The sequence below is a fragment of the Haemaphysalis longicornis genome, unplaced genomic scaffold (assembly GCF_048455015.1).
Source record: "Haemaphysalis longicornis isolate Haplotype H1 unplaced genomic scaffold, Haemaphysalis longicornis Haplotype H1 scaffold_5, whole genome shotgun sequence".
Taxonomy (NCBI): Eukaryota; Metazoa; Arthropoda; class Arachnida; order Ixodida; family Ixodidae; genus Haemaphysalis; species Haemaphysalis longicornis.
Genome location: NW_027526385.1, coordinates 166,067,627 through 166,092,359, shown reverse-complemented (window position 1 = coordinate 166,092,359; position 24,733 = coordinate 166,067,627). Strand labels below are relative to the sequence as shown.

The 24,733-nt window shown below is 50.2% G+C and overlaps 1 protein-coding gene across 1 annotated transcript in view; it reads right to left on the bottom strand.

The window, feature by feature from the left end:
* The window catches only part of LOC144139989 (uncharacterized), a 94,446-nt gene that overhangs the window by 37,918 nt on the left and 31,795 nt on the right, over positions 1 to 24,733 (bottom strand). The window contains exons 2-3 of the mRNA XM_077672205.1: positions 8,106 to 8,128; positions 4,670 to 4,779 (exon numbers count right to left, since the gene is read on the bottom strand). Of these exons, the coding sequence (XP_077528331.1) occupies positions 4,670 to 4,779; positions 8,106 to 8,128 (133 nt within the window). The remainder of the gene's footprint in view (positions 1 to 4,669; positions 4,780 to 8,105; positions 8,129 to 24,733) is intronic.

Below are 24,733 nucleotides of genomic sequence, written 5' to 3'. Positions count from 1 at the left end.
TGTTGGCGCCATCTAGGTTCGGGAAACGTAAAGAAACGCGGGAACAAACCACACCGCTGTACAGGGTGGAAACAACCTTTCAACGGTCCCGTGCCACCGTTGAAAGGTTGTTTCAACCTTTCAACGGTGGCACCTAGCAACGCGAAACAGACAATATGATTCAAACTTCTTCAGTAAACCGCGTTGCGGCGATAATGTTAGCGCGGTTTTGACACAATGACTTGCTTCGGCGGCGAGCGAGCGACCCAAAATGGCGGCGCCAGTGTATACGTGTCTCTACCCTGTACGGCGAATGCGTGAATGAAGGTATTCTAGGCTGCAGAGCGGTCCGTTCCTGTGATGTCATTGCAGACCCCGAAAACAAACGATTTAGCGGGAAAATCAAAATTTTAGCTTAAATTGTTTAATTTCTCAGTGAATAAAGCATCGTTTGTATCCGGGCAAGCGCTGGGGGCACTATAAAACACGAAATATTTCGAATAAAACCAACTTGCATTTTCTTTTCATGGCTCCTTTAAGGCCACTTATTTTGGTGAACCACCGCCATCTCGGGTCGGACATCGCTGCTGGGTCGATGTCGCTAATGGCCTCCATTTCTTGAGGGGGCGAGTAGCCTCGAGCTGATGCGTCGACGAAGCTGACGGGCGAGGCGTTGTAGCGACTATGACTGGCGAGGCTCAGCTCACCCGTCTCTGTGGCACAGTCTTCTTGTGGCAATAAATGGCATTTCGATGGCCTAAACGTTTCCCTGGTAATGTCCAGTGAGTCCTTGCACCTTGCCCGTTCACCTAGAACACTCATTGCTGTTTGACAAACGTAGTTCGGTCATTTAATACGTAGAAGTACCGAGCGGATGAAAAACTTGTCTGCGCCACTCGACTTCCTAACGGCTCTTTCTTCACCCAGGGAAAAACCGGTCCTATATCAGCGGGTTTTCTTCCAAGCACGTCTGTGCATGAATTCTCGGCGCCCAGACGCGCGCCGTTGTTCGTATAAAGACGTATAACTTATACCTTACGAAGGCCGGTCTCCTCTTGAACACGATTTGCCAAAAATTCTGCGGCCGTTTGCTTCCCGTAATTCGGCCGAGGACCGCTAACCAAAGAAAAAACTTGCATTCTGAGGCCGTAAGTTGGCCGGTCTCCTTTATAACACCGGCTGCCCGAAGAAAACGAATATTCTGCCGCCGGACGCGCTGTTCACCGTTGAAATAGCGGATGCGCGGCAGCCCCGCTACGGCCGGTCTCCTTTCGAACACCAACTGCCACAAGAATACGGATATCCTGTGGCCGGTCGCTTGCCGTGCTTCGGCTGAACAGCGCTTCCCGAAGGCAAAACGGATGCCCTAAAGCCGTACTCCGGCCGCTTTCTTTCTCAACATCGCAAGCCGAAAGGCAACTGAATATCTGGCAGCCGGGCAGCTGCCGTTGTGCGTCTGAACACGGGCGGCCGGAGAAATACCAAAGCGCTGGTTGCCGAATGTTGGCCGTTCATCGTATGATCAGTGGCTGCCAGTACCTGGATGCTGGCCGGACATGCCAGAAAGCGGCCATAGGCGGGCCGGTCTCGGGGCACATTTTCTGTGCCGGCTGAACTGGGTGACTTCGACGTCATTTTCAAGGCCCACATAATTTCCACATTCCTGTGCCTCTGCAAAATTCACGTCGTCTTATAGGAGCAGCAAAAAAGCGAATCCATTGCTATTGGAAGAGTTCAGCGTACGTTAATAGCTTAGTCGGCGTGGCAGAGTGCTTCCCGGGGGGCACATTCTTTTTTGTTGAGGTTTTTTCCTTTCTAAACACAGGTTGTTGGGTATCCCTTGCTTGCAATTCACCCATGTCACGACGCTGGTTCGATCCACTATCGATTATTTTGCTGAATTGGGGGCAATGTCTTTTATGCTAGCGTGCTCTCATTTCTGCTAGACGAATTTATTGCCCGAATTTCACTAAACCGCTTTGCAAATGAAGGCAGACATACTTGAAATATTGAACGAAAGGTGCCTTCCAGTTCGCATGCAAACGTGGCCACTTAGTGAGGAATACAGTACGACAGGAGGAGTTGAACGCGGTGCACATGTAAGCCATATCTGGCGTGTATACGTGTCTTATAATGGGTCCAGTGTCACCCTTCAACCAACGCCACGGCAATACTAACACAGTGCTAAATTTCTGAACAGGGGCTCTGAAGGCTTTTACAGTTCTTTCTGCGCGAACGTCCTGCCAAATGATGCACACAATGCGGTTTAGGAAGCGCTTATCTAGACATAGTGCTTTCGCGCGTGGAAAAAACCAATATGTGCGCGCTCGTAGCGTCTTGCTCTATTACTCTAACCGCACGCCGATCATCACTCAACCTTACCTCTAAGCACGGCAACGCCTACACAGCGGCTGCGTTGGTTGCGGCCTGGTATCGACAAATCGGTTGCGAAGGTTCACTCTTCAGGCAGAGTGAGACATTGTTGCCTGATAGCATTGGTGGAGTGTAGTTTCAGCCTACAGCGTAGTTGGTGGCCTTTTGCTGAGCCTTACTCATCATTGTTCGAAAGCCATTACAGTGAATCCAACAGTGTCCTGTTACAGTTCCAATTTCGAAGATAAGCCTCCTAAAACAAAGCTTTTTATCCGTATTTCCCAACTTTTATTTTTTGTCTGTTGCGCTAAATTCTAGTTACATACATTTTTCAAGACGGAACGATGTTGCGAGCAACGTGAACATGAACCTGAAATCATTAAAATGCAACTGGGAAACTTTAAATCGCGTTAAAACGTGAATTAGGCAGGGTAAACAACGGAAATTAAGGTTTATGTATTTGACGCTTTGGGTTACCCGCCGCGCTGGCTCGGGGTCTAAGGCGTTGCGGCGCTGAGCATGAGGTCGCTGGTTTGATTCTGGGCAGCGGCGGCCGCTTTTCTAATGGGGACGGAAAGAAAAAAACGCCTGTGTGTATGAAACTTCGCCGCACGCTAAAGATCCCCAGGTGGTCCAAAATTAATCCCGAGCCCTCCACTGCGGCGCGCCTAATCGCCTGCGTTGCGTCGGTGCGTTAAAAGGACACCGAAGTGATTTGTAAACACTGCGGGATTACTAGCGCAACTTGTGGCCCGGAGTTCATAGATGTTTCGGCCACTCTGAGTGCGTTTACAGGAATATATTTACAGAAAAATCAATTCCAAAATGCTGTCCTCCTCTCTGCATTCTCGCCCATTTTCTGTGGCGTTTTCGTGTGACGTCAGGATGAAATGACTTGGCTTGACTGCGCTACTCCACGGTTCGGCGACCTTACGACAGAGGCAGTCAGCCCAAGGTCCACCGGCGCCGACGAGTCGTTGCAATTCGTTCACTCAGTTGAAGCTAAGCCAGAACGTGTCTGTGAATAAAAGAATGTGTCTTTCTTTACTTTGTTAGTTTGCACACTGTATCAAGCTCCAAGTCCAGGTCGCTCTACACAATCGCTGCAAAAGCGCACATGCGACGCTTCGCTGACTGGTACCCTCGTAGGGAAATGTAAGGCCACTCGAAGGCGGGAGAAGAGTCAGCTAAGTCAATATAGGTACTAAGGAAATAAAATCAACTGAAACTGTTCCTGTACACCGTAAAACAAGGGAGCAGGAGGCACTTTTTTTGCGCTGGGTGAATACGCACAGCGGTCAGCAGCACGACCACACATCTGCGAAGGCTTTTCCGTCTAAGAAATGCAATCGCTAGAAGTGAGATATTGTGTACATTTGGGGAATGCTTGCTGCACGAGCGTTTTAGTACAACAATTAGTCTCCTAAGCTGCTTGAAATGCTAAAACTAAAAAGTATAAACTGGTTAGACACTGTATACTTTATATTTCCAACGACGGCAGCGCTGCGCGTGGCCAAGTGTTCTGGGGCGCTAGGGATGTTCTTTTGCTAGTGGCAAGTTCGAATCCACGAGGGTACATTTGTGATTTTTTCGTTTTCTGCCGATGCTTTCTATACTCAGTTCACCATTTTTGATTTTTGTGCCGTAACGTTCACAGCTCCACGAGCGAGTTCGCAGAACTCGCGCAGACTGACACTGACGCGCTAGTGAGTTCTTGTTGGCGTGCTGTTGCCATAAGCACCGACTGCTTGCGGGCAGTGGGCACAGGCCACAATCAGCATACTCTTGGCCTGACAGGTACACGATTTTTACAATACAGGCATGAGAGACAAGCTACAATTGTGGGGGAAAATCGCATGGCATTTGAGCGTGTGAGGTACGTGACGCGGAAAGCGTTCATCCACTGGGTTGGCCTCGCCAAATGATTGCTACGATTCGAGGCCGTCCTGGGAGGCTTATTTGACAGCCGACAAGATGACAGAAGCGCGGTATGGCGATTATTCAGATATCGAGAATGCCCATCTAACGATAACGTCGGATGTTAAGCTCGTTGCTTTACAGAAGCGAAACCGAAACTTGTTTAAATGCGAATCCTGGACATAGTCCAATCACGGTGCCCCACGTCCAGACGTCACAGCCTGTAGTTGTTGCTGCCTCCGCCGACCGCACATGGTAGTTTTTCTTCTTTCGGGCTTTATAAAATAATTACCAACTTATCAACCGGATAAACGATGAAAAGTGTGTTAATTTGAGCCAGTCTACGCAGTGCAAGCTTTGGAAAAACACTGGCGGCGTGGGGCATTTACGTCTCGCTTACCCTTGGCGTCCTTCTGGCTCTACCACTTGTGGCAACGGCGGCCCGACCAACGCCGCAACACCTTGGGTGTTCGTAGTCGTGTCCGTGTACGATGTGGAGGGCCACGTGGACTGCGTAAAGTTTATCAGCGCTCAAGGGGACGTAGTCTGGGAGAAAGCTTCTTTTTAAGCGAAGCTTTCTGTGGAGAGTGCTCCGGGCGTCCCTCGTTATATATGGGAGAAAATACGACGCCCGAAAAACCCAACCGTATCCCCAACCCTCAGCACAAAATGGCTGCAACTCTTGGCTTATAAAACATACCTACGAAGCCGTCGCTGAGAGGGTTAAATCAATGCTCTGAATTTTTATTTACGTGTGATACATAGTTAATAGCGACGTAAATATTGCAGCAGTCTCGTCTGTTGCCAGTGCACGAGAATACACGGCAGAACTACGGTTATAGAAAGTGAATTTAAGCCCTCTTTCTCGAAAGCACCTCGCCACAAAGTGTGTGACAAGTTGCCGCTAAAGCAGCTTTACCTTTACGGGCAGATTTATTTAAGTTTGAAATTGCTAACACAGTGAAGTTGTAAAGATGGTCTCACGTTCTTTCAAACCATTGGTTTCTGCAAAACTGAATCAACAAGTCTTATAATTGTATGCTACGGAAAGGCAGCTCTTTGAAGTTTCGTTAAGTAACCCCGATCCCATGTTCACTAGCACCGCAACAATGATTATAAAAAATAAGAACGACTGCGTCCTCTTCTCTGTGGGTACTCTATGTGTACTTCGTACAGCTTCGCTTATCATTCATCTTTAAAAACAATTTCGGCCTGTGCGCTAATTTATGTGTAAATCCGCACCATATGTAATTCCTTGCCTGGTTTGTGCGGCAATCACCTGTTATTTTTTCATTGTTCTTACCTAAACTCGGAATGGATATATAGTGTCGCAAAAAGAGAACCTCATTAGAAGCAGTTTCATCCTTTGTGGTTCCTAACGTTACGGGCACCAATGTTCATCTTTGAAAAGAAGGCACAGTATTTCAAAGAATAGGCTATCAAAACACAACTTCAAAACAATTAGTACCTATCAAGCGAACAGTTCGCTACGAAAACAAAGGCGCCCAGAAAATGGAGACGGCAATAGAGACACCGGGCAGTCGAAGCGAGCAACATGCTGAGCAGCGCCCTTCACACCAGCTTCGGCGCTAGCGCTGGAGGCCACAGCACCAGCGCACGCCATGCACCGGCCAATACAGAGCAGCCACAACGCGGCCCGAGGGCATAGGTGATAGCGGGGAGGAAGGAGAGAGGCTGTGCGAAGTGAGACAAGAACACAGGCGGTCGGGCGCCCACACCCAGGCAACGTCCAAGGGGGCCTTCACAACAGAAAGCCTTACGGTATCTCCTCCGCGAGCAAGTCGGCTCGCCGGGCATCAGTAGAAAACAGCGATTCTCCAAGAGCGCTGCAGTATCTATTCGGCGACGGGAGCTCCGACCTAGCCGCACAACCACGTGGTCTCACAAGACGCATCCTGGCCGTGCGAAGACGCCGCGCCACGAGTACGCTCCGAAGACCTGAGGAGCGACGGACACGTCACTGTGCTTCTCTTGTAGCGTAAGCAGCACTGCCCGAGGTTGAGCAGATTCACGTGGACCTTGAAGGGCCGTGCTGCACCAGCGCGAGGAGCATTGGGTTGGTTTTGGATTGGATTTGGATTGGATTGGAATAAATTGGATTGCATTGGGTTGTATTGGAAAACCGAATCCAATTGGAGTAGAGGTGTGTAGAGAATCGGTACGGCACATTCGCCGGTCTGCGCCTTCCAGAGGAGTGACGTCATGGCCGCGGCAGACGCACTGGCACCGGTGCGTACCCAGCAGTGCGCCTCCGTTGCGAATAGCCAAGTCTGACGCTGCGCCGGAGCCGCTTGATAGCCGTTTCGCCTGGCTTTCCGAGAGCCGTGCTGCGCATGCGCGAGCAGCAGTCACTAGACAGGAATGGAATAGACTGGACTGGATTGGAATGAATTGGAAATGGTTCTAGCAGCAGTAAGCATGATAATCAGCTAACCCTAGACAACCAGGAAACCTAAGAATAACCAGCTGGACCTTAGCTCAGGCTACGTATATCCTGGCATAGCCGAGCTAAGCCACTGCTATTTTTTTTCCTTTATTTGAACCCTTTTCATTTTTGCTGGTGGTTGGTTGTTCTTCTCATGATTTCATTATCACCTTCCGTTGTGTGGCTCTATCAGGATTAAAATGCAAACGCTACGTCTCGCTGAAAACGCTCTTTTCTTTTTGGTATTATTAACGAACCTGACACGCCTTTCAAGCAGGTGCACGTGGCTCAAAGAAGACTGCCTTTTTTGCTCCGTTATAAGTGCTGTCAAATGGTTCGTTTGCAACTTGACTCCGAATTAGCACTTTTTGGGCAACAGCTCTGGTATGTCCGCTTTTTGGGCTCTTCGATGGTTGACAAAATTCTGACACGGCTATTCTGCGTTTGATCATCGTTGTGCTGGCCGGCGTTGATGGGAGGCCTCTGCTTCATAAACGACTACTCCCTATGCTTGTGAAGGGGCACAACGCAATAGCAGCCTGCCTATTCACAATCTGGCAACCTGGTCGGTGTAACAGAGTGCCCGCGATACAGGCCACTGCCAACAGCCATCAGCGCCCCTACCCTTCATTGATGCCTCGGCGCGCTGAAGTGCGTCCTCAGTAAAACATTTTGCCCAAGATCGCGGTACTGAAGAAAGAAAATCATGGGAAAAACGCGAAACTGGTGGAACAGCGAGGGGTCTACAATGCTATTGCTCAGCTATCTCCTCCTTTCAGAGCACCCATTTTTAAAGCAACAAGTATTGCACTTTCATGTTTGCTGCGCGTGTCAACTATCTAAAACGAATATGTTAGGGTCGCTATTTTTTTTTTGCCGATGCTCTACACCTCTGGCAACCAAAGCACGTTGGTAAGAACGCGGGAAGCCGCAGACTAAAATTGCACGTTTCAATTCAACTGACAATTTCAAACCTCGTTCTTCATCTGCCTTGGAGAATTCGGGCCGATTCTTAATCCTAATTTATTTCTTGCGGTAATGCTGTTTCAGCTACATTACAGGCAGCGAAGGTGGCCACAGTACTTTTGTTTGTGGCGCAAAACAAGCTGAATTGTCACTTGTCATAATTTGAAAACTGTAAAAAAGGCTTTTTGCTAGAAAAATTTCAAGTTCCTAATCAAACTTCGGCAAAAACACTGGCGGAGTGAGGGCATTTACCCCGATCTTGCTGTATCAGAACATTGTGAAAAACTGCAACATCAGTTTGGATGCGTCGTTTGTCGAACCAGTCTTGTGTTAATTTTGTGTTTGTTTTCGAATCCAGTAAGGGCAGTAGAACTCTGCTGCAACGAATTGAGGAATACAATGGTTTCAAAATGCTCATGCTTACCGACGATGTCCCGGTGGTGGTGTCTGAAAGGCAGAAACAACTACGGTTTAAAAATCATATGAAAGAGGTTTTCGTAATATTTTTGATTAGACGATCACCTTGGACATATTGAAACAATATGGCACAGATGATTACGACCAGAACCACGCAACTCATGCTCACCATTTTCTTACGTTTCCTGCCTTTGAGGGCGCTTTTACAACGTCAAACGTTTAGCAATAGCAGCCTTTTGCCGAAACAATTTTAAGTGTGTCTCCCTGCCGTTTAAGTTATGTTTATTGGCTGTAATAATTTTTGAACGCTTTGCATCTTTGGGGTGACCATGGGAAACGTTGTACACTAGTTCCCCCATACAAAACATTTCGTAACAAACTGAGCATTGGGGAAGCACACAAAGGTGAAGGCTTGGGGCGTGTTCACCTATTTCCGTTTTTCTGGCACCATGCGCACTTAGCCCGTCGTCGAAAATTTTACTGCTCTTGCTACAATCTGTTTTCATTGACATTTCGGCCAGGTCGGTGACGGGTCCTCCCAGTGTACAGTGACGTCGCAAGCCCGACGTTACTGGTCACTGCGGAGGACCCGTTAGCAGTCTGAAGATTTAAGGATCAACTTCGTTGACTTCTGAACACCAGTCGTTCTAGTATTTGCGTGGTATAGGACATTTAATGTTCAACAGGTGGCGTCTGCAAGGCCACGCTTGCTGTGCTTGCAAACATTAGGGGAAGCAAAAGAACCATTGAAGATACGGAAATCCGCTAGGGGCGCTGCTGAGGAATATTAGACGGGACATAGTGTAGTGGACGGAGTGTCCGCCTTTCAATCAGCAGTCCTGGGTTCGAATCTCAGTGTGGGACAACTATGTTTTTTTTTCCATATGCATGGAGCACACGATCAAGATGCCTAAACCCCACTTAAGGTCAGGATAGTATGTACTTTTTCATAGCATAGCTGTATTACGTTACGACTTCATACATTTTTGGTGCCCTTTGTCGCGTGCACTGGACGTTGTGGCGGCCCTATGAACCTCCCTTCCCCCCCCCTCCCTATTTTCTCTCTCCCTCTCGATGCCCTCACAGCAAGACCCCATGCGGCAAAGCCAACTTTATGTGCATGTTTTTAAAGCGCGAGGCATCAAAAAAAGCGACACGTTCATGGCTGTGTACCTATTTTTTGTTCGCGTGCGTGCTTACAGCGACTCCAGAGGCTACAAATGCGTTGAAGCGCGAAGCTTCCTGAAACACGTGCTTTAACCCGGCAGTGGCTTAAGGAAACAAGCAGCGGTGTAACGTGTAGGAGACTGATCGAATGCATTTGTAACCAGAAGGTGGAAGGAGATCGCGAAGCAAACTTTGAGAACTCGGGGCTGTTAAAGATGATTCAGCACATAAGAATGAATATTAAACAGGATTGAAACGCGAAACTAAAAATGAAATCAATTTAAAACTTAGAAAAAAAACTTCGCTATGCGGTCGATGTGCTTTTCAAGTCATGTAATCACTTCACCTTTTGTTTTTCTTCATTGGATTCGTTCATTGGCGCCCCTTCGCGCAGACATCTTTGCGCCGCTGACACGAACGTTTTGTATGATGACGGATCCAACTGTGGTGAAGTAGGAGTCGAAGCTCTCTTTTGTTGCATCGCTTTAAAAAAATAAGTCTCGGTCGTCATAAAGACGGGCGTGCCAATCTTTCTTCCATATTCGAGAAAACCAATAATTTCAGGAAACAGGGCGACCCTTGCTTAACTATGTTTCCATAAGGTAGAGCCCATCACGCTGTGTGTGTATTTGTCCTTGAAGAAAAAAATGCTCGCGCCAGCTATGGCATGTCACAAGAGCTCAACATATAAGCCTGAACTCGCGTGTGCCCTGAGCCACTATTGCCGCGAAGAAGGCTGTGCGGCCCAGTGTTCCATTCCCTCCAATTCTTTTCAACCCGATAAGGAAGGCGGGTTTTGAATGCCAAAGAAAATGTAGGCTATCCCGAATGAGAGGTTGTCGTATGAAATGTTGATGAATTTTCTTCCGAGCGCAACTTTGAGAAGCGAAAGCTGCTTGGGAACAGTTCATTCAAATATCCCAGATCTCTTACAAGTAGGCGCCTTTGGTAGGGGAAGAGCGGCATTGGCAATTGGGGAACACGTACAACCGTCATATCATGATCCACTCAACTACTTGGCCGAGAGCAAGACTATGCGACTCTCCATGCCCAAAATGCAATGTGTAGCAATCTTTACCGAGAACCTCCGCAGCCAGGACCGTGTAACGCCCTGCATTTCCGCAGAAATGCATATTTGGCGAAAAAAACAGCTTTAATTGTACAACAGCGTAAATGGGGATTATTTGCCGGACAGCATTTAAAAGAAAATAAAAGACAAAAATAAAAGACAAAGTTTACACAAGCATTATCTCACAAAATCAAAAATTTGCATCTTGTACATTTCCTTCCACAACCGAAGAATAAACTAAGAAGCCTGCAAAAGAACGTCAGAAATGCGAAAAAAAAACAGCGTAAACGGTCCAACTCTGCAGTACGCCGTGCATATTCGGAAAAAAAGTATTATCAACCAACTAAAGGTGCTTCATCACTATAACTCTAAAATTTGCATCATTCGAAAACAGAAACAAACAAAACTTAAAAAAAAATAAACCAACGACTTTCGCTACTCATACTCATATTTGTCTGCGAAGAACTCACACTTAGCACAAGTGGCACAAGAACACTAGACATTAGTAGACAATTCTGTAAATTTCCGCAGATTTTTTTGCTGTCATTAGTCAACACAAGTGTTAAATCAGTCGGTGGTCAACACACAGCATTTGCTTTTTTCGTGTTCATGTGGTTCTAAAAAAGAAAAAAAAGTCACGCCATATCCACGGAATGAATGATGATAAGTGGGGCGAAGCTCGAGAGGGGGAGATCATCGGTAACCGTAACTCTCCCGTGAAGGTTCGCCCATTACATCATTAAGAAAGACGTAAGACTGTGTGCGTACATTGAACAAATCAACTTTTATTTTCGGAGTCAATGCTCCCAGGCCCAGACCTGGTGAAAAACCTCGCGCCATCGAGGACTCGCACCTCCACCACAATTTGTCACGTTGGATGGGACACAACGGTAAAGAACTTTTATTTAGGGCGAACTTGTGCCCGAACAAGGCGAGAGGAAACGAGCAAAGGTCCTTGCGTCTCGTTCGATCTCCGAGAACGACTGCCTGCGTTCATGGCGTGATCTCTTGCGTGATCTCCCCCTCGCAGTGCACGTGCGCTCGCGCCTCCGTTGGCGAACACAGACAAGCTCGCGCTCCCGGTGCCGACTTTGCGCTGCCGGTTGCAGCCGGTTCTTGCGCGTGCAACGCGGCCCACTTTGCGACATCTCCGAAAGCATGCGGCGGTCACGTACCACGAGACACAAGGGATGGACAGACCCATGGCTTTAGGAGCTTCGCCCCTAAAAAACGGGCAGTCGTCGGGATTTGAACTCATATTTGGCTGCACAGAACTCCCACTCAACACAGGTGGCACAAGAACGCCAGGCATTACTAGGCAATTCTGTGAAGTTCTGCAGATTTTTTGTTGTCATTATTCAACACAAGCATTAAATCAGTCGGTGTTTAGCACACAGCATTTGCTTTTATTGCATCTTTCGAAAAAAGAAAAAATGTGCACATGCTGGGATTCGAACCCAGGGACAACGAGTGGCAGGCGGTGACTGTATCCACTACACTATTTACCCTCTAGTAATAGACGTCAGCGCCCTTTGCGGATTTCCGGTTTTTTGGCCGCACTGCCTCCCATTAAAATGCCCTTGCCTTTGCCACTATTACAATATTCTAGTTCGCTGTAATTGAACGTATAAACTTGCCTACAAGATATTGTCACAAAGCCAATGACGAAGCAGTTGTCTTCAAGGAAAACAAGTTTATTGGAGCGAACTTCTTCTCCCCTAACAACTCAAAGAATAGACAGGCGGCGAAGCAGCACTCAACAAAGTGACGTGCGTACGCGAGCGTCGACGAATCGAATACCGCTGCGTCTGCTGTGCATGCTTTTATCTTTCGCCGCAAGTGTTTCTGGACCCGTGTTTTTACATCCAGAACATTTTAGAACAAAGAATGTTCTTCTAGGCTCTTGGCGTTCGTTGGAAACGCTCTCCCTATCAAAAGAGAAAGAGATAACACGTGCGAAACAAAATAAAGAATAGAACAGGTGCTTCCCTTGGCACACAGATAACACAAACCGGCGCAGCCGGGCAGTAAAAGCAAAACATACATAAACAAACCCAATGCATGGTTCGTGGCATCACCCTCTACCTTCAAGATCTCGCAGCTGGCGCCGGGCATATTGTGTTTCAGTGGGCGCCCGGCCACTGTGGGCGAAGAGTAAACCATAAAGCTCGTGACGCTGCCTCTGCTGGCGATACCTGTCGAAATATACGAAACATTTTAAATGCGAAGCGTCTTTTAGTCGACCCTCTGTCGTCCGGAGTCCGCACCTCTCCTCCTCTCTACAACAGCTGTAATAACGCCGCTCTCTCTCCCCTCCTCCTCTCCACACCACCTGTGCGCTAGCGCGCGCTGCTCCTCCTCTCCACTCCCTCTGCTCTGCAAATAAACCGGTCCGCGCTCGGCTCAGTTGCTTCTTCGGTACTGCACCCTCCGATGACTGCAAATGGGCGCCAGCGATTCCGTCAGTGAATTGGCTGGCACACCTTCAACTAGCGCCAGCCGACCCGCCGCGGTGGCTCAGTGGCTAAGGCGTTGCGCTGCTGAGCACGAGGTGGCGGGTTCGATTCCCGGCCGCGGCGGCCGCTTTTCTAATGGAGACGAAAAGCAAAAACGCCCATGTGTACGAGATTTCGGCGCACGTTAAAGATCCCCAGGTGGTCAAAATTAAACCGGGGCCCTCCACTACGGCGCGCCTCATCGCCTGCGTTGCGTCGGCGCGTTAAACCCCACAATCAATCAACTAGCGCCAGCCAGCACACTGTCAGAAACGCGAGCACCTCCGAAGACAAGGCTCCACAGAGGAGAGCTCGCGACGCCGAACGTAAACGGCCGCGTCGAGCAGCGGATTCCTCGCTTCGAGAACGAGAAGCCGCTTTGAAACGCCAGCGGGGAGTAGCTGATCAAGATGGCATTCGGCAACGTGACAATGCTTCGAAACGCCAGCGTCGAACAGCGGATTCCTGGCTTCGAGAACGAAAGCCGAAAAACGTTCCCCACTACTCGATAAATAAAGACGACATTTAATACGCTACTACACGTGTCGTACGCTAATAACCAATAAACACGCTACTACAGGGCTTTGCATCCCCTGAAGGGTTCCTACGTGAGAAGATGGTGTAATTTTTTTACCAAACACGACGCTTCAGCCTAGGCCAAACGCTAAGCCCTTGCAGAGAGAAACTGGATCTGGTCACCTCCCACTCACCACCATAGATGTCTCTACGCGCTTAACCCTCAGCTGTCATCAAGACTTCCTCCCCAGCTCCCTCGTCACTTCAAACATTATTTCATCAGCTCCGACTTAACGCTGCGTGCATCAATAGAGATCGTTGGACTATCACCTGATACCAGGTGCAACAACACTGCTCCGGAAGAGACAATTGAGTATTATTTTCGCCACTGCGCTGCCTACATGGACACTAGATCAATCTTGTTACGCAACATTGCACACGTACGTTATGTGCCAGTAACAACCATTTTATACCCTGTCGTTGTTCTCAGCAGCACCTAGCCCTAACATTTCCGTTCTCACACCGCAGCGACACCGGGTTAAATACATGCTTTACATCTTTTCAGTCTGACACTTTTCTTGACTAATTCTGTTAATCCCTCTCATAGCTTATATCCCGATTCTGCCCTCTTCCCTCTTGGGGCATTCTTGCTTTTTCCCCTCCTCTAGCAGAGTAGCTTACAGGAGATTTTTTATCCCGGGTAAACACTGTTTTCTAAAAAAGAGCTATTTCAAAGGAACCAAGCGTTTCCTTACAGCAGGAAATTTGTGAACTGGTCCCTTTTGAATTTACAAAAGTACCAGTTCACAAATTTCCTGTTGAAACGAAACGCTTGGTTTCTTTGAAAGAGAAGCTCTTTTTTCTAATTATGTTTTTTGCCGTATTTTTTTTCTTAAAATTTAGACCAATTATCTTCATTTACATGATTATAACAAATAAATTAAGCATTTCTGTACAAACGCAGGGCGTTCCGCACTTCGTCCGTTTTCAAGATTGTTATTCGCGATTCCTACATTTTTTTTATTTTCTTATTTTCGCCTTCGTTTTTGGAGGGACGAGCATAAAATGTCGCCCAGAAAGCCCAGAATATCAGCCCTTCAAGTGCAGGATTCATGTTTCACGGGATGGTGGCTGAACTGCTAGCAATTTATAAAATATCTTCGAGCGCTCGTTAGTAGCGGGAGAAAGGCGAACGATGGCGTCGGCTGGAAGTCTGTTATAGCTTTCCTGAAGTTGATGTTTTTCTTAGTCACCATGGTCACGGACATAAGATTTATATTTTAAGTGCGAATGCACTTCTTAAGCGACCCTGAATCACGCGTCCACCGCCGTCCGTCCATCTGCACCACATACCCACTTAGGGCGATTGGCCAAGAAGAGTTTTTAAGTGCGAAAGCGACCCCACCACATACCCACTTAGGGCGATTGGCCAAGAAGAGTTCCTTCGCTACCCATTCGGCATATCTTCGTGATACTAACCACTTCCTACGGGAAATTAACAACATAAAAATCCCTGATGGCGTCTTCCTTGTAACTATAGATGTAACTTCTCTGTACACAAATATACCTCACCGAGATTGGATTGAAGCCCTGGTTGAATCCTATAGCATACATCGGGATCGCGAGGCGCCAAGCCCACAAGTCATTGAAACTTTGACCAGGCTAGTGTGGAATTAAATAGCTTTTAATTCCACAATCAGTATTATCTTAAGCGACCCTGAATCACGCGTCCACCGCCGTCCGTCCGCCCGCACCACATACCCACTTAGGGTTTTTAAGTGCGAAAGCGACCCCACCACATACCCACTTAGGGCGATTGGCCAAGAAGAGTTCCTTCGCATCACCCGCGCATTCGCACTTCCCCATGCTCCCCTTCGGGGAAATGCGTGTGAATTTTTTTATTACGTAAGTTAACTTTCATAATTTTTAAGTGCGAAGCACTTCTTACTCTGGCCTACTCCTGCTTCCACCGCCGTCCTCCGTCCGCAGCCTAGCTCGGCGCGCCAGCCAGGCCACTACACTATATAAAAAAAAAACAGCACCCGGCGCCAGGTTTCGATCCGAGGACATTGCGGCCGCAGCGCGACGCTCTATCGACTAAGCCACTGACGCGACGGTGGTATGAGGGTTAGAAACGCGCCTTATATCTTTAACGCATTCAAACTACGTCGTCAGCGGCGTGCGTTGGCGACTCAGCGGCGTTATAGCGGCTTGATAACTGCGTGGTGTACACGTGATACTACAAACCCGCTAGTTCTGCATTCTCTCACGTGACTGCGCCTCCTCTCCCTTCAGTCCGGTCGGTGCTTCGCAGCTGCGGTGCGCTGCGGTGCGGTGCGGTGCGCTCCTCCTCTTCCCTGGCCCCCCGCTCCCCGCCGCCGCGGTCCCTTCTTTCGAGGGAGAGGGGGCCACGTTCCCTGGTGAAACAAGAACCACGGCCGCTGGACCTTGCGTACGCTCTCATCCAGCGGCCGTGCAAGAACCATATGTGGCGCGCGCGCGGACCCCGCCGGTGGTCCCAGTTGACAGCCCCCGGCGGCGGCGGCGCGCGCTTTGCTTCGTCCATTCTCCCGCCACCAAGATTTCCGCAGAGGGAAAAACGAGGCGTGTTAAGCCGAACGTGATCACGAGGGGGTGTTAATGTAACTAACGGGCAAAATGCCGCCAAACTTCAACAAACTCCCCCTCATAGCATCACCCCGTGCTTCGCACTTCCTCATACTCCCCTTCGGGGAAATGCGGGGGAATTTTTCCTGTATATTTTCGTTTTAGAGTTTTGTAGTTCGGTTCGATCAATGGTCTCCGTTGACGTTATTACTGCCATTAGGTGTGCTAATGTATACGCCGATTAAGCATTGCAGTGCAAAAAAAGTAAATGTAGGGCGTCACACGGTGCTTCCTTTTTCATCATTTTATTCCGTGTTTCAGTCGTTATTTCCCGGGATTTGTATTCTCGCCCTGATTTTTTTTTTTGCGGGCACATGTCTCATCCCCTCACTCTCAAATCTATCCCTCCCCCTCCCCCCCCTTCCCGTTCCCGCTCTTCTGCGCCACGCCGCCGTCGATCTGGTGACTCCGCGCCGTGACGCGCCGCGCCGGGGGTGGGAATACCGCCGCGCCGCCGACGGCGATTTCTGACCGGCGCACTGGTCTAGTAGAGAGGACTCAACCTCGTGGGGATGGGGGGATGTTTCCTTCGGCGGCTTTCATGCACCGTGGGTGGAATCCCGCAATCTACGCCCTTGGCTTGGATGTTCGTTATCCATCTTTCCGTCTACCCTTCTTTGTACCCCCCCCCTTAGTGCCGCGACTGCGGGTCCGTCGGTACGCAAGACCACTGCATGTGGCAGTGCGCCCAAAACCCATTCCCCCCTTTCACAGACGGAGAGCACTGGGCGACGGCGTTGTGCAGCTCGGACCGTGAGGTTTGTCACTTTTCTTCTGGACCACTGGACAGTGACACGCCGAAAGAACGCACAGATTTGCTGAAGTTTCCTGTTCAGCAGATAGAGCTTCCCCGCGCGAAACAGCCCGTGTATAGTGCAGAACTGCTGGTATTTGCGGGCAGTTCAAACTTCACAACAACTGTGTCATGTGTCAGGGCACCCCCTGAGAGGTGGACGCATCAAAAACCCCTTAAAAACGAGGAAAAAATTCCCCCGCATTTCCCCGAAGGGGAGTATGAGGAAGTGCGAAGCACGGGGTGATGCTATGAGGGGGAGTTTGTTGAAGTTTGGTGGCATTTTGCCCGTTAGTTACATTAACACCCCCTCGTGATCACGTTCGGCTTAACACCCCTCGTTTGTCCCTCGGCGGAAATCTTGGTGGCGGGAGAATGGACGAAGCAAAGCGCGCGCCGCCGCCGCCGGGGGCTGTCAACTGGGACCACCGGCGGGGTCCGCGCGCGCGCCACATATGGTTCTTGCACGGCCGCTGGATGAGAGCGCACGCAAGGTACAGCGGCCGTGGTTCTTGTTTCACCAGGGAACGTGGCCCCCTCTCCCTCGAAAGAAGGGACCGCGGCGGCGGGGAGCGGGGGGCCAGGGAAGAGGAGGAGCGCACCGCACCGCACCGCAGCGCACCGCAGCTGCGAAGCGCCGACCGGAGTGAAGGGAGAGGAGGCGCAGTCACGTGAGAGAATGCAGAACTAGCGGGTTTGTAGTATCACGTGTACACCACGCAGTTATCAAGCCGCTATAACGCCGCTGAGTCGCCAACGCACGCCGCTGACGACGTAGTTTGAATGCGTTAAAGATATAAGGCGCGTTACTAACACTCATACCACCGTCGCGTCCGTGGCTTAGTCGGTAGAGCGTCGCGCTGCGGCCGCAAAGTCCTCGGATCGAAACCTGGCCCCGGGTGCTGTTTTTTTTTTATATAGTGTAGTGGCCTGGCTGGCGCGCCGAGCTAGGCTGCGGACGGAGGACGGCGGTGGAAGCAGGAGTAGGCCCGACGAAGAAGTGCTTCGCACTTAAAAGAGCAAAGGAACGGCCATTTGAAGTGCGCGCCAATCAGCAAGCGCCAGCGCCGACACACCGAGGAATCATGGGCAAACGTGGCAGTGCACTGGTCGGCCAATCAGGGAAGGCCACGCATGGGACAAGTGTCGAAATGACCATATAAAGACAGGGAAGAAGCAAGAAGCCAATGGGAGTGCGCCACGAGAGAGTCCAGAGGGTATAAAAGCGGGGCGCACAAAGAACGGGGAGGCAAGACAACGGGAGGCCGACACCCAGGAGCCGGCCGGAGCACGTGAGCTCCACGGAACGAGCCAGGGTGACGCGGCCAGGCCATCGACCACGCCATCCGAGCCTGGGCGGGAGCGGGCCGACTTCGCATCGGCACCGTCATCCTAGGTGCACCAGCGGCCAGTGTCCACGCTCCGTCGAGGTTCGTCTCGACGGCCCCGTAAGGCTACGTTCGGCCGAGCCTACCTGGAACCTCCAGCGGCAGCGGCTACCAGGGGATAGCCACCGAGGAAGCACGCCGCTGAAGGGATGACCGCGCGCGTCGAACGCCGGCATCAAGGACCTCCAGTGAGAGCGGCCACCAGGGGGTAGCCACAAAGGAAAGAAGTGAGGACGCGCGGAGCCCACGCCGTCGAAGGAGTGACCGCGCGCATCGAACGCCGGCACCGAAGAAGCGAGACGAGGACGGCTACCACCAAGTCGCGGCCACGCAACGGGTGCGACACGACGACAGCGGGGTAGGCCAGTCCTGTAGGGACGCAGTTGTAAAGGACAAAACTAGGAAGTTGTGGTACGAGAGAAATTAACTAGAACTTGCTTATGGAGTGTATTTAGGGTGTAGTTAGTGTAAGACGTTATTGTAGAGACTTTTTTAGTTTTGATTTGAATTGTATATTGAACTGTTAAGTTAGGGCTTTGTATGTGAGTTGTATGTTGAGATTGTAGAGGTTTGAGCCTTTATCGTTTGTGTGCAGTTTAAGTATTGAGTGCTTTGCGTTAGGATTTTTTAAGTGTACATTAAATGTGTGTTATGTCAAACACGTCAACGGCTTTCCTGTGTCCATTGCTCCGAGCTGGTAAAGACGACCCCACCATCCGTTCACGTGACAAACTGCATCGAGGATGATTTTCCCCATCCTTCCACACTCCGTCGTGTTTGCTCAAATTAAAAGCTGACCCCCCTGTGAAACAAATTGAAATGCATTGCTTTTCCTACGTGTTAGAGCGAGTGAAGTCAATAAAAGGTCACGAGAAGACAGTGACCTGTGTGATTGACGAGACGCAGGTAAAACCATACTTCGACTACACCTGAACCTCGTTATAATATAAACGGATATAATGAAGTAATGGATATAACCAAGTTAACAAAATTCCCCTTCAACTTCCCAACAGAACAGTGCATTTTAAACGTCGTTGCGACGAAGTAAAATGAACCTGCCAAAGGATATAAGGAACAGTGCATTTGAAACGTCGTTGCGACGAAATATGAACCTGTCAAAGATATAACCAACGATTTTAGTCGCTCCCGCTCCTGCCCCCCAACAAAAAAAAATAAAAAAAACATCCCCCTCGCGAGGGGCACGATCAAATGCAGAGCATTTCTGCGGGGGGGGGGGGCGCCTGCAAGTCGTATGGATTACGTATTGGTTGTTGTTGTTGTAATTGTTGTCTTCCAGCGTAGACATTGTCGATGAAGTCGATGGTGAAGCGTGCCGTGAACCCCCTGCCGCGGCTATGACGCAACGTGGAGCGGCTATGACTTAACGTGGCGCGGCTACGACGCAACACAATCCACTTTAATCCAATCCAATCCAAGCCAATCCAATCGAATCCAATTCAATGCCCCTCGCGAGAGAGTGTTATAGCGCCGAAATCGCCCCCACGCGAACGCGTGATGCTGACGTCACGATCACGCCACAGATGTTAGCGACCGCAGCGCGCTCAAACGACATATGTGGTTTAAGCGCGAACCGACCGCGGTGAGAGAGCGCGATGCGAGCGCCCCACCTGTTCTTGCGCGCGAACCTAACGCGGCGAGAGAGGGTGTTGCGCACGTCCCCACCTGTTGTGCGCCCGAACCGAACGCGGTGAGAGAGGGCGTTGCGAGCGGAGAGAAGGCGAGGAAGACGCGGGGGAGAGGGCGCACCTCTGGCCGACGGTTGAATGAGTCAAGGATATAAAGCACGTTCGTAACGTTCCGTTCTGTGTCGGCTTTGTGGCTCAGTTGGTAGAGTACCGTGCACTTTGCGTTCCGCCCGCAGAGTCGTAGGATCGAAACATGGCGCCGGCAAGTATTATTTCTTTATATAGTGTAGGGGGAGCGATGCGGACGCGGACCACGGACGCCAACGCGGGTGACATCGTGAGTTACTGAAATGCTCTGCATTTAAAACCTCGACCGCCGTGCATGAAGTATTCTGTGGAGTTCGACACTCGTTCGGCGCGGCCACTTTAAAATTCCCGCATGGACCTCACGGCCACGCGCAGCTACGCCAGGCGCGACCAAGGAACCTCCTTGGGCGCGACCGAGCGAGCCTGCTTCCTTGCTCTGCCAGCTGTGCGGAGTGAGCGCGCGTGCAGGCCACGTGACGGCAGTGAGAAGCGGCGCGAGGTGGCTTCCCCCAACGCCGATGCCGACTCGGTAAACGACGGAGGAGCCGACCGACGATTCTATTGTCTCAGCGCCGATGAAGACGCCATGGACTCCCGTGCACCCACGTTCGACGTGCCAACGTCGTCGCACGCACACGACGCGATTAACCTACCACGTCGTTTCTTCTGCGCCCATGGGGATGGCACCAAGGGCATGAAAGCGGTGGCCACCACTGAAAAGGAAGTCCTTGGCTCGCGATATCCGAAACAAGCTATGTCTAGCGGTCAATGAAATGCCATTGACTGATCCCGACATTTACCAGCTATGTCTAGCGAGCAATAAAAAGGCGGTTTGCTCATTGAGCAGGCAAAATATTTGTGTTTCCCTTGCATGCAAGGTCGCGTAGTGGCGCAGTGGGCCGCCAGGCGGTTTCGTTGTTTGCATGCCGACAGTCGTGCACCCAGCTGATCCCACATTCCCGTAAACTGTTGGAATTGATACAACGAAGTAATGGATATAACGATGTAATTACGGCTCCCTTCAACTTCGTTCCAACGGTGTTTGAGTGTACAAAGCAGGAACAATTATGGGATCACCAGCCCATTCCACGGAACCAGCCACCACAGCAGCTGCTTTCTTCAAACAAGGGCGTCATCCACATACTACTTTTGAGCAAACTCAGAGCAGACGTTTTGCTCGAGCGTGCAAAACAAATAATTGTAAGTGTTGACAAAATAGGACTTAAAGTTGTCGCTGTAATAACTGACAACTTAAGCGCAAGATTAGGTCCTTTCCTGCAAGCCCTCAATTGAGCACTATTTATCCTCATCCAGCAGTACACTCACCCTCTTTTCTATGCTGTTGATCCTGTGCATCTGTTGAAGTGAGTCAGAAACAATTGGATTAACGAGAAAAATCCTGGAACGTCTTTATTTCCCTGAAATCGAGTTGAGTGGGAAAATACCCGAAGGGCTTCCTCGTACGAAAGCTGCTTCTTTTGCATCTGTGCGGCAGCTTTATTCTTCAGAGAAAAAAAGTCTCTTGTAAACGCCGGCTACCGACGGAATCCAAAAGCCGTGAATCCAACCTCTTTGCAGCGGCAGAATGTAAAGCTAATTTTAGATGTTGTAAATCCATTTGTGTCAAACGCACTAAGGACGCACTGATCCACGTTCAAGATTGCTCAAGCTGAGGCTACCGCTCTTTTCATTGACATTATCCTCACGTGGTGGCCAATAGGCAATGTTAAGACACCTTGCAAAGGCGAGAGGCTAAGAGACAGCTTGCAAGACCCTGTAAGGTCTGTTCACGATGCACAGTTGAGGTTGCTGGTTTCCATTGTCGACTGGCTTGACGCTTGGACGAGCATTACACCAGTAGTGGCTCGCTGATGAAAGACACACACAGTGCTTTGCGATTGACGTGCTATTCTCTGGTAGAATAGCTTCACTTCAAGTACGTCTTGCTCGGCAAATCTCTGACGGGTGCGTAGAGGACCGCTTCGGTCGTTACCGTCAATTAGCGGGAGCGCAGTGCAACATTTCGGCGCGCCAAGGTTATGAGTGTGAGAAGAAGCTTCGTCTTCAAAAACTTGATATTTGCTCGCGAGGAGGCTGAGTGTGGAGACACCAACGAAGATCTTCTGGCGTGCAACGTTTCTGTGTCTGTTACTGACGATGATGTCACAAGTCAAACATACGGAGCACACCGATCCCATTATCCTATGGGTATGCAAACGCAGCGACGGAGGCATGGAGACTGTAGTCCAGACAGCGCTCAACGAGATCGAAGATTAGCTCCAAGACGCTGGCCTCAAATGTTCACCAAAGTGTACCAACCGGCAAGAAGACACAAAAGTAAGCCGCAAAGAGAACGAGATAAGATCACTATACGCACCACAGATGGTACCATCTTACCCACGATAGCTAAGATCAGAGTCTTTGGAATGGTCATAGAATCTCATGGGAGCAATGGGCACATGACCAGCCGTCTCATGTGCAAGGCCGCCATCGCCGACGGGGCGGCATGAAAGACAACAATTTCGTCCGCCTAACTTAAGCGTTCGTGATTCGTCACGTAACCTATGTGGCTGCATATCACCGCTGGTAACAAAGTGAAAGTAAAAAGACCAATATGCTGATACGCAAGGCTCACAAGATCGCCCCCGGACTACCGGACACCACGAACACCGATCTGCTGGTACAACTAGGGATCCACAGCAAGCTCGAAGACATATCAGAAAGCACAAAAAGTGTCTCAGCTAGAAAAACTGCAAATCAGATACCACCGACAGCCACGAAACAAGACCACGCTAACCAACGAAGTTCGCCAAGCCCTACCCATTGACCAAATACCTATAGGAACGTTCACACAGGACACGACAAATGTGGGCGCCAAGGCACTCACGCAGAAACACAGCGAGGGCCCAGCGCGCGCTTCGTCGACGCTGCAGAATATGCGGGTGGCAGCCGCAACCCCATGGCGATAGTTGATGCCGCAGGCACTACAGGATTCGCTGGTAGCATAAATTGTGTCAACTTCAAGGAAGCCGAGGAGGTGGCCATAGCCGTTGCCTTGCCAACAAAGGCTGCCCCACAGGCCTCAGCGACTCGTGCGAAGCAGTACGGAACTATGTCAAAGGCGGAATCTCACCCACAGGGGCCCGCATCCTGGCGCGAGTCATTTCTTCATTACCACACACACATCACTTCGTTCTCAGAGACAAAAGAAAGCAGAAACGAGTTGACCGACGTCGCAGCGCGCGCTCTATCCCTGCACGCTGGCAATTAAGAGGCCACACAAGTCTGGCTCATCAATAACGAATGAGTCATCAACTACCACGACATCACCAAAACGTGAAACCTGTCTCCCACCCGCCGCGGTGGCTCTTTGGCTAAGGCGTTGCGCTTCGAGCGCGAGGTCGCAGGTTAGATTCCCGGCCGCTGCGGCCGCTTTTCTCATGTAAGCGAAAATCAAAAACGCCCCTGTGTACGAGATTTCGGCGCACGTTAAAGATCCCCAGGTAATCAAAATTAATCCGGAGCCCTCAACTACGGCTCGCCTCATCGCCTGCGTTGCGACGGCGCGTTACACCCTACACTCAATCAATCAACAACCTGTCTCTCAGAACTCTCCCTCCACCCAGCGACAAGCTGGACAGAGTCCAGGCCGGAAAGCTCTGACAACCTCAGACCGGAACCCTCCTAAAGCCACTACTTCTACACAAAATATACCCCGATGCCTGCCCAGACAACAAGTGCCGGGTCTGCCGAAGGCAGACAGCTACACTGAAGCACATTCTGTGGAATTGCAACGAACTCCCCGAAGAAGCAAGGTCAGGAAGCCTTCCGCCGCGACTGGCAGCGGCACTGGCATCCTACGACCAATGATGACTCTGGGCCGCCCAGCAAGCCCCAGAAGCGACAACGAGGCAGCCTTCCGACACCCTGCATGAAGAAACCGCGCGAAGATATCCCTTCCACGGTGACCAAGGCCCGGTAGGCTAATGTACGCACACGCGTACGCGAGTTTTGCAAGCTCAATAAAGTTTATTCCACTCCACTTGGTTGTCCTAAAGTTGAATAAAATGTGTGTGCCATACCATGACTTTTGTTTCAGGGCGTTGTGTGCGTTTGCACAAAAGTGCCACGGGGCTTCAGCGCTTCATTTATGGGGCGTGCTCAGTAAGAGCAGATTTAAATCACGATATGGACGTTTTGCTTTGAATACTGACGCAAAAGCTTTTTTGTTTTTTTTTTTTTTGCACTGCGTTGTATACTCGTAAAACGTCTGGGCGCTCCGCAGTCCACTTGTATTTCGGCCGATGGGAGAGTCGCTTTGCAATCCTATAAAGAGATGGCGCCGTAATCGTTAGTGCGTCGCTACCAAAAAACTGATGACAAGTTCGACTTAAATTCTCCTCGTGGTCCTCCCGAAGCGTGACTACAAAATTCAGCGTTCAGTGCACGCAAAAGCAACAAATTAGGACTGACTCATCTGTTTGTACGAGAACTCGTAAACCGATTTTTGTTTCTACGCGATGTACAGGACCCTTTTCTACGTACTGTAATGCAAGTTCATTTAATGCGTGCAGTATATATGTGATTGTTCTTTTCCCCGGGGCTTCTCCTCCAAGCCGCAGTAGCGCTGAGGATCTGACCCCGGGTATCTTCAACCGACAAACTCAGCCTCCGAGACAAAACTGTACATTTATTTACAGCCCGGCGGGCAACTAAAAAACAGTACTCGCGCGGAGTCCGAAGACGACGGGCCGAGCTATCCTGCGCCCGGACCGCGTCTCTCTCTTCAACCTCCCTCCGCCCTGCC